Genomic DNA, 17217 nt, shown 5'->3' with positions numbered 1-17217 from the left:
TTTTTTTTCCAGTAAATGGCAAATGTTGGAGGTGTGATGGGGTAGAAAGAGGTAATTGGGAACATATGTTTTTGGTAGTGTAATGAGTTGGCACACTTCAAAAATTCTCCACAGAAATATTGGGTAAGCAAATGAATGTAACTAAGGAAATTACTTCTTTTTGAGTTGGGATACAAGAACTGTCTAGACACAGCAAGGCCTTGCTAAGTTTAATTCTGGTGGCTGCCAAAAAAGCAACTACTAGTAAACAGAAATCAAACTCTAAACTAGCAGCATTTGAAGTACTATTAATCACAGATAATGGAACTGAAAGTATGACATTTAGAAAATGGTAGGAGCAAATTACATTGAAAAAAATAGAAATAGTGGGAATAATGTATGAAGAATAATGGTTTGGAGGAGGCGTGAGATATAAGGGAAGGCAGGAATTCAGCAATTTATATATTGTTAGATTGATGATAGTTATACAAAAAATATGCCATATATACTGTTTGTACCTAGGAACAAGTTAATAAACTTTTTTCTTTTATATAAAGGCATGTTTGCCTATGTCTTATCTGATAATTCAATAAAATGTGTTAAAAATTATGTGCAATTCTAAACATCCTGACCTTGCTCATATTAATGGATTCAATCACCTAAAATTATGATGACCTGACAGAATGCTATGACAATCTTTCATCAATTTCTGAAGACACTAACACAGAAGCATAAGTGAATATTTTCTCTTTTGTTTATATGTTACTTGATGTATGAACACAGATAATAAAAACAACAAAGATGAGACCCCTTCTCTAGTGAATCATGCCTTTGCATTGTATGGTTAAAGCATCTGCATTTTACTTTTGCTATAATTCTTCCCAGTGAACTGTCCTGGTTTATTTCCTTAGGTATTGAAAGATTTAGCTTCCTGTGGTCCCCGGAATTCTCAAAAATTTTCTCAAGCACCACAGTTCAAAACAAGTGATTTTCCAGAGCAGAGCCTTACTTATTGTCTTACTCCCATCACCACATGTTACTACTGGGAAAACCACAGCTTTGGCCATAAAGACCTTTGTTAACAATATTAAGTCTTTGGCTTTCAAGATCTTATCCAGATTTGCCATAACCTTCCTTTCAAGAATCAAGCATCATTTAATTTCATATGTACAAATACCATCTCCAGACATATTTGAGCAAAGGAAAATAAAATATGTCACTGCCACCAATTCTTCTTCATTAATTTGCAAGAAAAGAAAATACAGGTCTAGATTATATTATTTTTAGAGCTGTCTGATGTTAAACAGCAAGTCAAGTTCCGTGCTTTCAACCTTTATCTTCATCAACAGGTTCTTCAAATCTTAACTTCCAGCCATCAGAGTGGTATTATATGCATATCAGAGATTATTAATCTTTATCCTGGTAATTTTGTATCCTGGTATAGTAAGAGAAAAAAAGGGAGCTGGAGAGAGGGGTAGCCATTGCAGTGGTGATACACTGAAACATCTACTGTTTTGGTAAGCATATTTACACAACTGTATTATGCTCATACATGGGTCATATAGCAACAGCCTGTGCTGTTTGGATAGACTCCCATAGTTTAGTGAGGAGTAACAAATAAGGGAGGAAGCCAATAACTAAGACTCCAGTAGCCTTAGGGAAAGGCTGTGGAAAAGCCTGTTCTGCTCCTGGAAAAGAGATCCAGCTTGTAGTGCATTTTAAACATTTGAACAGAGGACCAAGTTGCTTCCTATAGTATACGTCCAGAATCCACCCCTTTCCAGAAAGTCACCAAAGAAGCCAATGCCCTTGTTGAATGAGCTGTAAACTTGGCTAGAAGCAATAGTAGTAAGAGCAATGAGTCTTATAAAAAAGAATTTACAATCGTATTTAGACATATTATTAATACATGTAACTCCATATGAACTACAGAAGGAGTCATTACGGGGCACACTGCCAGTGCTGCGAAGAGCACTACTGGCTGACATCAAAGATTGAAACGATACTAATTTCATGAACTTTAATCATACTTTGATTTAGTAATTGGGGCTATTCCCATCATGGTATTAAAAACCCAAAAGACTTGAAGAAATTGAAAAAAATTATATGCTTAAAAACTAGAAAATATTCTAAGAGTTAAGCCAGCACAAATATGAAGAAAACAGATTTTGCTGATAGGGATGACTGCAAACAGAGGTACAGAGAACAGGCAAACTAGCAAAGGAATCAAGGTACTGGGAGCAAATAACTACAGAGGGAAAGGTAACAGAATGGAAAAAGGCAAAGAAGACATTTGGATTGCAGGCTACAGACTGCTTTCCCTATCAGGGACTGATAGAGTACAGGCAAAGAGAAAGGTATAGGGGAATACTGAGTGAATGATCTGCACTGGTAGAGATTTTAGATTAATCTAAAAGAGAAGCTGCTGTTAAAAGGGATAATTAGTACAGCATATAAAATATTGCACAATAACTACAGGGATCAATCAGAGGATGTTAGAAAAGACTGGGAAGACAGCCTGGATAAGCAATTCACAAGGAAGAAATTGAAGAACATAGATATGGGTCCCACCAACTAAGCAACAAAGTCTAAAAGATTTAGAATGTTTGCTTGGAAGTGTTACCATAGTTATTTTTATACCCCAAACAGACTCCAAAGAAGTTTTTTTTTCCAGTAAATGGCAAATGTTGGAGGTGTGATGGGGAAGAAAGAGGTAATTGGGAACATATGTTTTTGGTAGTGTAATGAGTTGGCACACTTCAAAAATTCTCCACAGAAATATTGGGTAAGCAAATGAATGTAACTAAGGAAATTACTTCTTTTTGAGTTGGGATACAAGAACTGTCTAGACACAGCAAGGCCTTGCTAAGTTTAATTCTGGTGGCTGCCAAAAAAGCAACTACTAGTAAACAGAAATCAAACTCTAAACTAGCAGCATTTGAAGTACTATTAATCACAGATAACGGAACTGAAAGTATGACATTTAGAAAATGGTAGGAGCAAATTACATTGAAAAAAATAGAAATAGTGGGAATAATGTATGAAGAATAATGGTTTGGAGGAGGCGTGAGATATAAGGGAAGGCAGGAATTCAGCAATTTATATATTGTTAGATTGATGATAGTTATACAAAAATATGCCATATATACTGTTTGTACCTAGGAACAAGTTAATAAACTTTTTTCTTTTATATAAAGGCATGTTTGCCTATGTCTTATCTGATAATTCAATAAAATGTGTTAAAAATTATGTGCAATTCTAAACATCCTGACCTTGCTCATATTAATGGATTCAATCACCTAAAATTATGATGACCTGACAGAATGCTATGACAATCTTTCATCAATTTCTGAAGACACTAACACAGAAGCATAAGTGAATATTTTCTCTTTTGTTTATATGTTACTTGATATATGAACACAGATAATAAAAACAACAAACATGAGACCCCTTCTCTAGTGAATCATGCCTTTGCATTGTATGGTTAAAGCATCTGCATTTTACTTTTGCTGTAATTCTTCCCAGTGAACTGTCCTGGTTTATTTCCTTAGGTATTGAAAGATTTAGCTTCCTGTGGTCCCCGGAATTCTCAAAAATTTTCTCAAGCACCACAGTTCAAAACAAGTGATTTTCCAGAGCAGAGCCTTACTTATTGTCTTACTCCCATCACCACATGTTACTACTGGGAAAACCACAGCTTTGGCCATAAAGACCTTTGTTAACAATATTAAGTCTTTGGCTTTCAAGATCTTATCCAGATTTGCCATAACCTTCCTTTCAAGAATCAAGCATCATTTAATTTCATATGTACAAATACCATCTCCAGACATATTTGAGCAAAGGAAAATAAAATATGTCACTGCCACCAATTCTTCTTCATTAATTTGCAAGAAAAGAAAATACAGGTCTAGATTATATTATTTTTAGAGCTGTCTGATGTTAAACAGCAAGTCAAGTTCCGTGCTTTCAACCTTTATCTTCATCAACAGGTTCTTCAAATCTTAACTTCCAGCCATCAGAGTGGTATTATATGCATAACAGAGATTATTAATCTTTATCCTGGTAATTTTGTATCCTGGTACAGTAAGAGAAAAAAAGGGAGCTGGAGAGAGGGGTAGCCATTGCAGTGGTGATACACTGAAACATCTACTGTTTTGGTAAGCATATTTACACAACTGTATTATGCTCATACATGGGTCACATAGCAACAGCCTGTGCTGTTTGGATAGACTCCCATAGTTTAGTGAGGAGTAACAAATAAGGGAGGAAGCCAATAACTAAGACTCCAGTAGCCTTAGGGAAAGGCTGTGGAAAAGCCTGTTCTGCTCCTGGAAAAGAGATCCAGCTTGTAGTGCATTTTAAACGTTTGAACAGAGGACCAAGTTGCTTCCTATAGTATACGTCCAGAATCCACCCCTTTCCAGAAAGTCACCAAAGAAGCCAATGCCCTTGTTGAATGAGCTGTAAACTTGGCTAGAAGTGGCCTTACTGGGGTGAGTATAACAAAAGGTAATAGTCTGGGACAACCATCTAGAAATAATCAGTTTAGTCACTGGTTGTCCTTCTCTCTTACATTCATAGGTTCATAGGTAAGTACTAAGCTACTGGCCCTAGGGCCTATACAAGCCTAGACAAAAAGGTACCCTGGCTTTCGCCACCCAAGAAAATTATTTTCCTGTGCCCCTGTCAAGCAGAATCACAGAAGTGATCCCGGGGTAAATTTCCTATTACCCATCCAATCATCAAGATTTTTCTTGAAGAGTGCTAATGAGGACCTTTGTTTGACATAGATAGGTAGCCTGTTCCAGAGTATGGGAAGTCTCTGGGACAGGAATCTATCCCTCCAGCATGTTCTGTTTATTGTGGTGACAAGGTTTAAGTCCCTAGAGCATGTAGCTCAGAGGGATTGGGATTTCTTTAAGTGGAGCATGTCCAACAGCTCTGGGTTTGACATAGCTTTGTATGTTAGGCAGAGATCACCACTGAGTAGGCGATATGTGACGGATTAAAGCTGGAGTTTTTTGAGTCGGTCTGCGTAAGGCATCTGTTTGAGGCCAGTAATCCAGCATATGTATCCTGTCACATCTCTTAGGGATCAAAGGTTATCCATCAAGGAGGCTTGATGCAGTGTTACTGGCTAGGATTGTAATGATCTGCAGACTGAGCCTAGTATTTACCTATGAGAAAAGCATTTTCTAAATCAAGCTATACAGGAGAAATTGGTGCAGCTTTAGTAACTGTATCAAATCAAAATACATTTTCTAATATACAGGAATTTAAATCTGACCACAGTGAAACACTTCACATGTCAGTGACAAATTTCTTTAGTGGAATTCTGAATCAATCCTAGCATCAGAATTAAAATGCTCTGATTGCAAAGAAACTCCTGACGTATACCCCTTCCTTCCACTGACTGCTCTTCTGACAGAAGATTCTGTCAGGATGAGGAGGAACGGTTATCCTTTTTCTCCCAGCAGTTTGAAAAGATGAGGAAAAAGCAGTAATCAGTTCCTTGACAAATTTGAATAAATCTGCCCTGTTCATGGAAATAGAAACAAGTAACTGGAAGTTGTTCTCACTAACTACATTCTCCCTTAATGTCTGGCTCTTAGGCACACTGGACCCAGCATCAAACACTCCATCCGTGCCAAGTGAAGACCTTTCACCTGTCCTTCCAAAGATAAAGAAAAAAATGACTCTCCCTTGCCCAGTATGGGAATCCCTACAGCAACAGACAACGAGGCTGACCCCAGTCTTCTGGGGTCTTGGAAGGTTACACAAACAGGATTGCATAGGGAAAAGATGGATGGTCTAAGGAAAAAATAATGGCAAAAGCAGCAGAGGCAAACTAGGACCAGGACTAACCATTAAAGACTCCTTAACAAGCTTTTTCTTTTTGTGCACTGAGGAAGTAAGAACCATGGAGACTGATTGCTACTCCATCAATAAGCCAGGAAAGAGATGTCAAGAGAGGGTAGTGACATCTGAAGAGAACAAGAGGTTCTGAGCTAAGTAAACCACAAGTCCCTCACAAGTACATTATCCTGTCTTGACACATACAGCTTAAATAAAAATGAAATTTTTTAGTCAAAAAGTAAACATTTTCTCACAAAACATTTACACAAGTACAAACATTTCAACTCTGCTGTCCCAGTGCAATAAGAGCCCCCAATCACTTTATTTTTTAGTAACGGCAATAAAACTGACAAGAAAGGTATAACTTAGTCAGAAAAGTAGGAAGGCCTTCCCCAATGGAGTGCTCACTTCAGCAGCAAAAAAAAAAAAAAAAAAACACTCTGAAGCAATTTGGTGCCCAATTTCCTTTTACAGGGAGTATCTTGAGCACTCTTGGCAGCTGGAGTACATGGAAGGCACCTAAAGCTTTGGGAAGCTGTCCAGTGCAGGGGGTAATACCCAAATAGCATAGGCTACTGCAACAGTGACCTGTGCATGAACATCTGCCCACCTTCCTGCTGAAAGGATGTGTAAACAGGAGCCTTTCACATTAAGGGTAACCAATAGTTCATTCTTTATAAGTAAGGTAGCAGGGCATGTAATATAAGCACTCTGAATTTGTTATTGTTTAGTCTGGAAAGTCTTGGATGAGGCTGCAGTGTACATCCTGCTTTTAACCAGTCTTGAGTGGAAACCTTTGTCCTGTTTGGGGCCTTTTCCTATTGCCTTGCTGCATAGCAGCTGATCCAATATGGGGAGTGCTAAAACATCAGTTTTGATAAAGGAGGAACATCATTAGTAAGACAGATAGAGGAAATTCAACTCTGTTTTGTAACCTAGAACAGTGACAGATTATAATAGGGTCTTTTTGGGTGGATGCTCACGGGTCATGGTTTATGAAGGGCCCATCAGGATGGCTGACAATTGATGGAAGGGCAAACATTAAAAAAGGGAAAAAAAACTGTCCCTCTTCCACCTAAAAACTGTCTCTCTTCCACTTACCCACATCTCCCAAACTCTATTACAGTTCCGCTCAATTTCAATGAGATGAGTGCTGACAGAAAACCTGCTGGTACGAGGTCTTTTTGGAAGAGCTGCTTACATACCTGAGATGTTTTAACAAGGAATTCATTTGCTTTACAAATGCTACATGGTGTGTGCCATTCGCTCAAGACTTTTTCATAAGACTTGATTTGCAAAGATGTTTTTTTTTTAAAGACTTAACACAAGACTGTATTTGCAAAACAGAGGTTTTACAATAGGTGTGCATGTGTGTGTTTATGTATGCACCAGCGCGTGTGTTTGCATAAGCACTGAGGACTAGGATCCAACCATTTATGTGGACTCAGGAGTCTCTCATCTCATCTAGTTATAAGGACCAGAACCCAGGAGTTAAAAGACTCAAAAATCAAGTAAATTCTGAGGATATCTGCGAATGCACTGTTTTGCTTTTTTTTGTTAAACACATGAAGGGGCAAAAAAAGCACTGTCTGGACAAATAAAAACAGAAAGAATCAAATCTTGTACTCATGACTAGAGAAAGTAGTTCATTAAGAACTTGAAGGTTAGATATGTAATCCTCTACACCTGCTGCAAGACCCTCATTTTCCGCATATTTATTCATAAAAAGGAACTTTTAGGTGTAGACAATGTAAAGCCTGTCCACATATTATGGAATGCAATCAATTTATACATCCCTTAACAGGCAAAGAATGTCATATGAATAAGTATGCAGATTGTAAGACACAAAATGTTATTTTATTTAGCCGTATGTTAATGCTGTACCTCTTTCTATGTCGGAAAAATGAACTGTATTTTAAAAGAAAGGATTTTGAAACATCTTTCACGGATAAGGTTACATAACACACATAATGCACTTTTCCGGCACGTGATTGGTAATCCTGGACATAGTTTCAGGTTCACGGTGCTGCAGGTTATATATGCTAACACTAGGGGAGGGGAAATGGTTAACCACATAGAATATAATGAGATGAAATGGATTATGGAGCTATCAGCAGATCAAGCTCCTGGCTTTAATGATGTCATACCGCTTAAACCGGCCCTAAAAAAGAGGAGGGTGCAATACTAGAATGTGATTGGTTATTTAAATGTTTAAATCTGATCTTGTTTGTATAGTGATTTTATCTGAAGGGCTTAGGCCAGAAAGCACTCATGTACTTGTGATTTTATTTATGTACTTGTGATTTTATCTGTGGCTTTTATTAAAAGTGTGACTCAGCCTGGTGGCCCGATTGCTCTTTTTATACACTGTTTTTTAAAAGTAAAACAGGGTGTTGAACTTGGAAAATGAACATATACACAAGACAGTGAGTGATTAACATAAAATCTATCAGTGCATGCAGAATGAATAGCCTGTAATGCACAAACTATAAGCATGTTTTATACAGCTGAGGAACTGAATGCTGGAAAATAAAGTTCAGAGGAATCAGCACTTTAAACAGATCAAACATTTCCATTATTATCAGAATATGGGGGGGCGCAAAAGAACCACATTCATGAACTGAAATAAACTGCATCTAGTCAGCAGGCAATAATTTATTCAACATTCATTCAATTTTGTACTGGAAATCTGAGGTTCATCACATCTACAACTCATGGAACTTACTTGAGTCCATTTCTTATTACTATTATGCATCTGTACCGCTGCAATACAGTTAAACAGCTTCTCTGGGGTGATATCTTCAGGCAATTTGGTGAGAAACTGAGCTATATGAATGAAGTCCATCTGAAGGAGTACATCTTCATATAATCGGAGGATTCCTAGGGCAGTTCTAAACAAAAACTCTTCTCCATCTCGACAAAAGACATCCCAGACTCTGCAGGCCAGATCCAGTGGTAATGACTTGCTATACAATGTGAAGATCCTGGTTCAGATGCAAAAATAAAACAATGCCAATTACTTTAAGATCATCATATTACTTCTAGTCATACAGGATTAGGATGATTTACTATGACATTCACATCTGCCATTTTTCTTAAGTTATATCTGTCTGTCAGTTTGTTGATCAGATAATTCCACTAGAATCAAAAATACGTCTTGTTTTGGAAAAAAACCTAGGAGCAAAACAAGATTAAGTGACATGCTCAAGGCCTTACAGCATGGAAATGGCAACTGTCAGGATTCAAATTCAGGTCTTCAGCTTTGCAGCCAACATCACTAACACAAGATCACAGTGTCTGACCTGTTTCCAGTGGTGGTTTCAGTGAAATATTTAAATATGGTTGCTTGCACTGGTGGCATAGAGAGATAAAGCCCTGCCTATGTCCTAGGTGATGAATTTGATTCTTGGTGCAGGCAATTGTTATCTCTGGCAGAGACTGGAGATGCAGCCATGCTTAGCCTGGTTGTGGGAGGGTGGGGTTTCCTGCTGACATCAGGCCCCTTGCAGAAGAGGGCCTGGGCACACTTATGCTTATTCCATGTTCCACCACAGCCTGTCACTGATCAACACAAGAGGCAGCTAATTCAGCAAAAATATTCCCCGGTAGCAGTGTGACACTGGGCCAGGTGCCTCAGTATATACGTTGGCCCCCAAAGGAGAAAGTCCAGATGTAGAACCAGCAGAATAAGATTGGATCTGGGGGCAGCTGATGATCAGCTGTGGGGAGGGAAAAAAATAGGTAAACAAACATTACATTACATGCATTTTACCTCTGACACTTAGTGGTACAATCCTTGATGTTACAAGCAGCACTTCCACTTAGCAAAATGCACCATTATAACCTACCCCAGAATGGTATAATTTCAAGTGAATGAGGTGGCTTGATCAAACACTTACAAGGTTGATGTACAGGTGTTAAATGAAGACACTGCTGACTGCTAAAATTTTATATGCGAGTGTAGTTAGAGAAGGAATGAGACCTGAACAAACTTCTGATAATTTCCATGGTCAGCTGTTACTTGTGACTATATAACAATTAGATTCAACTGCAAGCACTCATTCATGCATCCTCAGTTGGGAGTTGGCCAAAAAGATGACAGTAAAGATAGCTTAGTCAGCCTTGGTAGGTATTTCAGGTGGGAACTGAAAAATAACATGGAGGGTGGGGCAATGGTAATGGTTTGCCTTACAACACACACAAACAGGGTTTGAGTCTCACGGGTCTCTGAGATAAGCTTAGCTTAAAATGGCTCGCAAGGGCAGTTAGCTTAGTAAGAATCTATGAATCTATGAATCTATAAGTGGGTGCAATATGGAGATACTGGCAGATGTCTGTGGAAGGGAGAAGATGCTATACCAACTGAAAAAAAGTATATTCTCCTTTAAGGTACCAGCCCAGAATCTGATGGGAACCATTCTTTTTGTAAGCTGAACTAATTCTCCTCTTGTTACGTTCAGCCCTTCTGCCCCACTGTAGTACAGCCTCAGACACAGTTTACAATATACTTGGGAGGTGTGGGAAAGGTGAAGCTTACTATATTTGGAAGAGGACAAGGTCTCCTTAAAAACACTGATTGACATTGTACCCATTTTTTCAACTACCATTTCAAAAAGACAAATTACAAAAAAGTAATGAATCTATTCTGGCCATTTATCCATTGTTAGGGAAATACTTTACAAGCTGTAATCATGTCTCAGTAGGTTGCTCATCAGCTGTTTCATATAAAGCACTCCTTTTTCAACCCAAGACATCTGCTAATCCTGGCCATAAATTGTACATCAGTATTAACATCACTGAGTTAACACAAAATTTACTTGTTACATCTCGCATGGTGTGTTTGCATGCAAAACTTCAAACAGAGCACCTATAACACTGATTTGCTACTGCTGGTGCTAAAACAACTTACAACTTTATTTGCTTCTCTCACAATAGCATCCATAACTGGAGAAAGGTTCTTTACAGAAATCAGAGTCACTAAGGTGCAAGCAACTTAAATGCCTTGACAGCCAAACCCAACAAGCTCTAGAAAGTAGGTCATTGATGCTCAGGCCTGTTGAACTTTTTTGTGTTTTTAGATTCAGTCTTCATAGCAAATTCACAGCAACTGCATATACAAGAGAAAGTAAGTAACCAGACATGTTTCTGGGGGGGAGAAAGTGAATACATTGTCTGTTTATAAGAGATTTGAGAATTGGAAAGAAAGTGACATTTTTTCTTATGTATAAAGAAAAGGTTTAATTATTCTGTTGAATCAAGAAAGGCAAAAAAAAAATTGGTATTGAAGGGTATAAAGAATAATCTGCAAATCCATCTCAAGATAACATTATGTTAAAAAAAACTGTATAAAGGATCATCCTGCCAAACATTGCTGGATGCACGCATTACAAAAACTGGAAACAGACACTTTAAAAAGCTGTCATATAGAACAGCTGGGAATAATAACTTAATGGTGACACTTTCCATATTATCTTGGAATGTGAATGGTCTAACAGATACAGGCAAAAGAGAAGGAATATTTAAATTATATTAAGAAATGCAGAAAGCAAATAGCAATGCTACAAGACAAGAGATACATTTGGAAAGAAATGAGCATGTGAACTTGAAAAGAAAAGATTTCAGGATGGATTTTCAGCAGAATATCAAAAAGGGAAAAGAGAAGTACTTGTATTAATTGCTGAAGGAGCTCCAACAGAGATAGAAGAAAAAAAGATAATGGCAGATTTATGGTAGTAAGCGGCTATCGGCAGGGGATGAGGATTACACTGGCATGTATTTATATTTCACCAAAAACTGCTATTATGGTGCTTAAAAATTTGGGGAAAAATAACTGGCATTCAGCAGGGAATATTATTACTTACAAGTGGGGATTGGAAATTGAGTTGCAACAATTCGGGTTTATCTAGGAAACCAAGAAGGGAAAATATAACAAAACAGGGTAGACTTCTGGAGAAATTTAAGAAACTATATAGTATGGAACATATGAATTCAATATTAGGAACTCAGTGAGAATTTACATATTATATCCCAAGGTACAATAACTGGGCTAGACTAAACAAAATTTATACTTCACAGGAACATATTCATTTAATTAAGAACTTTGATGCACATCCAACAACTATTTCAGATCATGCGCCAATAATTACAAAGATAAAAATGCAGGGTAATTAACTAAAGATGAGACAGTGGCACATCCCTTATGGAATTGGTAGTAGAAATTGTTGGGGAGTTATTAGGAAAGACAGAAAATACTCCTTAAGTTAAAGCTACTGAGAAGGATAAAATGAAAGTTGAGTTTAAAAATAAAGTAAAAAAATAAAAGAAAAAGAGATATGGTTGAGAAGTAACAATAATTATTTAGAGAGGCTGATGATAAAAGCTAATTATATAAAGTACATCTACTATTAGTCAAAAATGCGTTCTCTTCCCAGTCTGCTATAACTATACTGGTGTAGCTATGCCTTGCTTTTGAAGACAGTAAGTGTCATTAAAAAGGAAAACATTATTATCCAAAATAAGTTCTAAGAGAATACACATAAAATCTGTTTTATTAACATCATATTGACTCCTGCTACTTAATTAAGTTTTAATGGCATTTATGCCCTGACTATAAGCAATGATGGTAAATAAAGACTCAACATCTAAAGAAACCATTAGACAATTCTTCAGTAGCAAATCTTGCATGCCGCTAACATGAGTATATAAATCTTTCAAAAACTGCTTAGTGACACGTACAATATTGGAAGAAGAGTAAAGGACAGGTCACAAATTCCTACCTACAAAGCTAGATAAAGGATCTGTGAGCTAGCCCCCACCAGAGACTATCGGTCTAATAGGGAGTTTCAACATATCTTTATGAACTTTAGGCTGACCACAGAGCATTGGAACAATAGGAAAATCTACAGAGAGAGAATTAAATCAACAGTGATTTAATTGCTCAAAAGACAATCATATAGCGACTGACACACTGAATCACACATCCGTTGAATATCAGGCAGAGAAATGACAGCATATACTTCACTATCACTCAAATAATCAAGTATAACATCTAAATAAAATTGTTTATCCATAACTATACGGCTGCTTTTATCAGTTGGGCAGATAGAAAGGCTCATCATTCTTCAGCATCTGTAGAGAACTATATTCATCTCTGTTAAGATTATATAACTTCTTACTCTTGCAACCTGAATTAAATGTCTTAAGTAAATCAGACTCTCATACACTGCAAAAAGCTTCAAGCACAGGACTCAAAATGGGTACATAAACACTAGGCTTCTTGAAAAAGTAGCATATGAGTCACCTTTAAACAAGCATTTCAACAAGAGCTTTTGTACAAACTGCTTCATGTCTAGGATTGCAGAGAAGTAATCTGCATTAGAAGATGGAACAAAAGATAACCCCCTCTCTAATATTGATAACAGATGTACCATTAAATGCTTCGAGGATAAATTAAAAACTAATGGTTTTGTGCGGCTTCCACATCCATTTGATGTCTCTGTATGAACTTTGATCTACAGAAGGTAACCTCCTCTTCCTCCTGCAACTCAAAGACCAATTCTTTCGGACTGTCTTTACCTTCTGGACTGGGAGAGGAGGAGGAGATGAAAAAAACTGCTGTTGATTGGTGGAAACATGTTTTTTTCTGCAGTCAACTGGTTGTGCCGTATTAACTATAGTAGTAGCAACAGTAGAGTTAGTAACAGATATTTTAGATGTCACATTACCCGTAGTTGAGAAATTATTGGATCTCGTAGAATGTATAACATCAGTTCCAGCAGAGGACTCAGCCTGCTTTAGCAGGGATGGAGTTATATCAGCAGAAGTTACATCAGTGGAACGTGGCCACATAAAAACATTAGCATTAAAGAAATAACTCATACCTCTCTCAAGCTGCTGCTTCTTTTTCCGACTATTAATCAGTGTTCAGAGAGAGAGATATGGTCAGAAATCTCATCAAAGGCAGCATCACAAACAAATGCAGGAACAATATTTCGTAACACTGATTGTTTCTTGTTGACATCATTAGGCTATTTTAAGCCTAGCCAATTACCCCAAGTGAGACTCAAACCCTGCACCTTGCATTTGCAAGGTAAACACCTCGACCATTATGCCAACCTCCCACTCCCCTGGAGGGGGAGGTAGATTGATTACTTTAAGCCTGTTGAGCAACTGCTCAACAGGCTTATAGTAAATAGGTCAACAGTGCCATACAACCAAAGCTTGTATCCAAGTTAATTTTCTGCCTATGTTCCAAAAGATATGGATAAGTGTCAGCAAATGGTGGCAGTTTTAAAACTTTAAGACCTCCAGGGACCACCTTATGAAAAATACATGCCTAAAAATGTAAGCACTGCCACTGGAGCCTTTTATATCTAGATAACTCATTTTCTAGGTCCCGTACCACCTTAGAAAATTGTTCTACATCGTACTGACCCTACACAGATTGTAGCTCTTCCACTGAAGAATCACATGCGAGCAATGGGTTGCTATCAACAGACAACAGTTTCCCAATTCGATTCACTGGTAAACCAGAACTGATTAGATTATTGTCCAGTTCAATACTAGAACCTTCTGCCATGCTCCACAAGGCAACCACAAATAATACCAGAAAAACAAAATAATGTAGAAGTGCCACTCCAAATGAATTTATTTATGCACAAACTAAAACATAAACTGTAGAATCAATTGCAAAGGAAGAAACACGGCAGAGCTAAAAACAGTAGCAACTTTATTAACGGGTTAGCACTTTCACACCAGTAGCTGGTGCTTCATCAGACCATCATATTTAAAAAAAATACAGCACTTTACAAAGTAAAAGCAATTAAAACTCATTAACTCATCTCATTCAAATCAACTAAACAAAAGTGATAAAATAATATAAATCACAAAGAAAACGGAGTACAGCAGAAGTAAGAACAAAACTCCAGATTTAATTCCAAGAATGTGCACCTAAAACATACGGATGAGCGCTTTCACCATTACAGCTTCTTCAGATCCTTGTATAGAAATCACAATAGACCTCCCCTCATATAAGCAGCTCAATTAATCAATTAAAAACAATGTTAGAAAATGTAAAGAACTCTCCCATATTTAAACATGCTAATGTAAAATAAGACAGAATATAGAAATATACATAATGACCTAAAAACATGTAAATAAACATGCTAAGTGATTATTAATAAAATATTAAATATTAATAAAATATATAATCAAAGACATATACAAATAAATAGTGATTCATTTTATATTCCTGCGTTGTCTCAACTTAGGTTTTACAGAAGCTCTATCATTCAACCCATGCCCCTGTCAGCTTTCAAACGGATGATCCAGTCAGTCTCCTTAGATTCCGTAAGATTCATAATATCACCACCCCTCTTAATGACAACAATTATCTCTAAAACCCGGAACAAAAAAGTATGACCATTGTCATTGGAGGTTATATGTTTTGCTAAGGCATTGTGTAAAGTGCCATTCCTCATGTGGTAAATATGCTCTCTCATTCTATCCCTTAACGGCTGATTAGTTTTACCAACATAAAAACTCGGGCATGCCTGGCAAGTAGCTAGATACACCACATTGGGTGTCATACAGTCTGCATCTGCCTTGATGGAAAAAGTGGTGTGTAAATCCGGGTGTATAAACACCTCACTGCTATCAATGAATGAACAAAAGTTGCAGTGACCACAGGGTTTAGTGTGATCAATGTTCCTCATAATCCTATCATATCTGGGGTGACAAAGCAATCGCTTTAGGTTGCTCTTATTCCGAAATAGAAAACTAGGTGTCTCCCCCACAATGCGTTTCAAGTCATCATCAACCAGGAGAATGTCCCAATGCTTGCTAATAATTTCCTTTAACTGATGTTGATCAGAAGTGTACAAAGTGAAAAATTTAATAGGTCTATTTACCATATGATCTCCAGCGGTTTGATCTTGGGTCCTGGGTCCAAAGTATGGTGCACCTGAGGTAGTGCGTGACATGCATGCTTCCTCCATGTATGGTATAATATCACCATCCTTGTATCCCCGGGTCAGTAATCTATTTCTCAGACTATCTAATTCTGAGATGAAGCCCTGTTCAGTGGGGTTCAATCTCGAGGCTCTAATGGCCTGTCCTTTCATTATATTCTTAAAAACAAATTGTGGGTGCATGCTAGACCTCAATAACAAGGAATTGCAATAACATGCCTTGCGGTAGACCCCCGTGTTTATCATATCATCCATTAATCTCTCAATATATAGATCTAAGAAATCAATTCTATGTATGGAATGGTTCATGGTAAAAGTAAGGAATGCAGTTAAGTCATTCATAGTGGATAACATTGATTCCAGCTGTTCTGTTGTTCCATTCCAAAGAATAAAAAGATCATCGACAAACCTTCTGTAGAACACCACATGTTCACAGAAGAGTGCATTCTTGAATAGAACATGTTCCTCCCAAAGTGATAAAAGGTGTGTACTACCACATAAGTAAAATGAAAAACACTGATCCCATCATCATACAAAAAATTCAAAATAGTACCTAACAAATAGCATCTGACTCATACTAATATAATCATAACTAAAATAATACAAGTTAACGTAATGGTCATGTTTTCAAACACAGCTTCAAAGATATCATCTCATTCAAACCAGGAGATCTACAAGCATGGAATTTAACAATCCATTTAATCTCATGAAGCTCAGTGATATTTCTAAAATCTTCCAGACTCAAACTTAGATTTAAATGCTCAATGACCATACATGTAACTACATGAGTATTACCAACTTGAACGACATGTTTAGCTAGAGCACTTCTATCTGCATTCTGTCTATTCATAGCAGCCAAGTATTCTCCAACTCACTCATGTATGGAGTGACTGATTTTACTAATATAAAACGAACAGCACTGGCCACATACGGCTAAGTAAATAACATTCTGAGTTGAATAGGTGGCAGTAACATTCAATTTAAAAGTTTTATTAAAAAAAGGATGTCTAATAGAGTTACTGTATTTAAAAAGCTATAAACATTACATGTCCCACAGGGAACTGTGCCTTTAACCACCTGTCACCACCACAGAATCTTCCCCGCTGACCAATCAACCCCAAACGTTCCATCTTCAGCCCATTCCCACTTCCCTCATCCACACTCTACTTCTTAAACTAAAACCATGTACACCATCAGTTGATCTCCTCCCAGCAGAATACTTGCAAACTGCAGAAGTACTAGCCTACCCAATCTCCATCCTCATAAATAGAACCATTACTTACATTAAAACAAATACATCCCATCTCTCTGGAAAATCTCACATATTATCCCATTGCATAAGGGAGGCAACTCAAATGAACTCTCAAACTTCTGCCCTAGAGCCCTTCTCTCACCCCTAGCAAAAGTTATGGAG

At 37.4% G+C, this 17217-nt stretch overlaps 1 protein-coding gene across 5 annotated transcripts in view; it reads right to left on the bottom strand.

Annotated features, from left to right (window-relative positions):
- The window catches only part of TBC1D12 (TBC1 domain family member 12), a 1516811-nt gene that overhangs the window by 145695 nt on the left and 1353899 nt on the right, over positions 1-17217 (bottom strand). For all 5 annotated transcript variants that reach the window (XM_044056656.1, XM_044056658.1, XM_044056657.1 and 2 more), the window contains one exon: positions 8561-8819. In XM_044056656.1, the coding sequence (XP_043912591.1) occupies positions 8561-8819 (259 nt within the window). The remainder of the gene's footprint in view (positions 1-8560; positions 8820-17217) is intronic.

The sequence above is a fragment of the Protopterus annectens genome, chromosome 14.part0 (assembly GCF_019279795.1).
Source record: "Protopterus annectens isolate FY-2018-M chromosome 14.part0, PAN1.0, whole genome shotgun sequence".
Taxonomy (NCBI): Eukaryota; Metazoa; Chordata; order Ceratodontiformes; family Protopteridae; genus Protopterus; species Protopterus annectens.
Note: the sequence above shows the minus strand (reverse complement) of the source record. Positions and strands in the feature narration are given on the sequence as shown.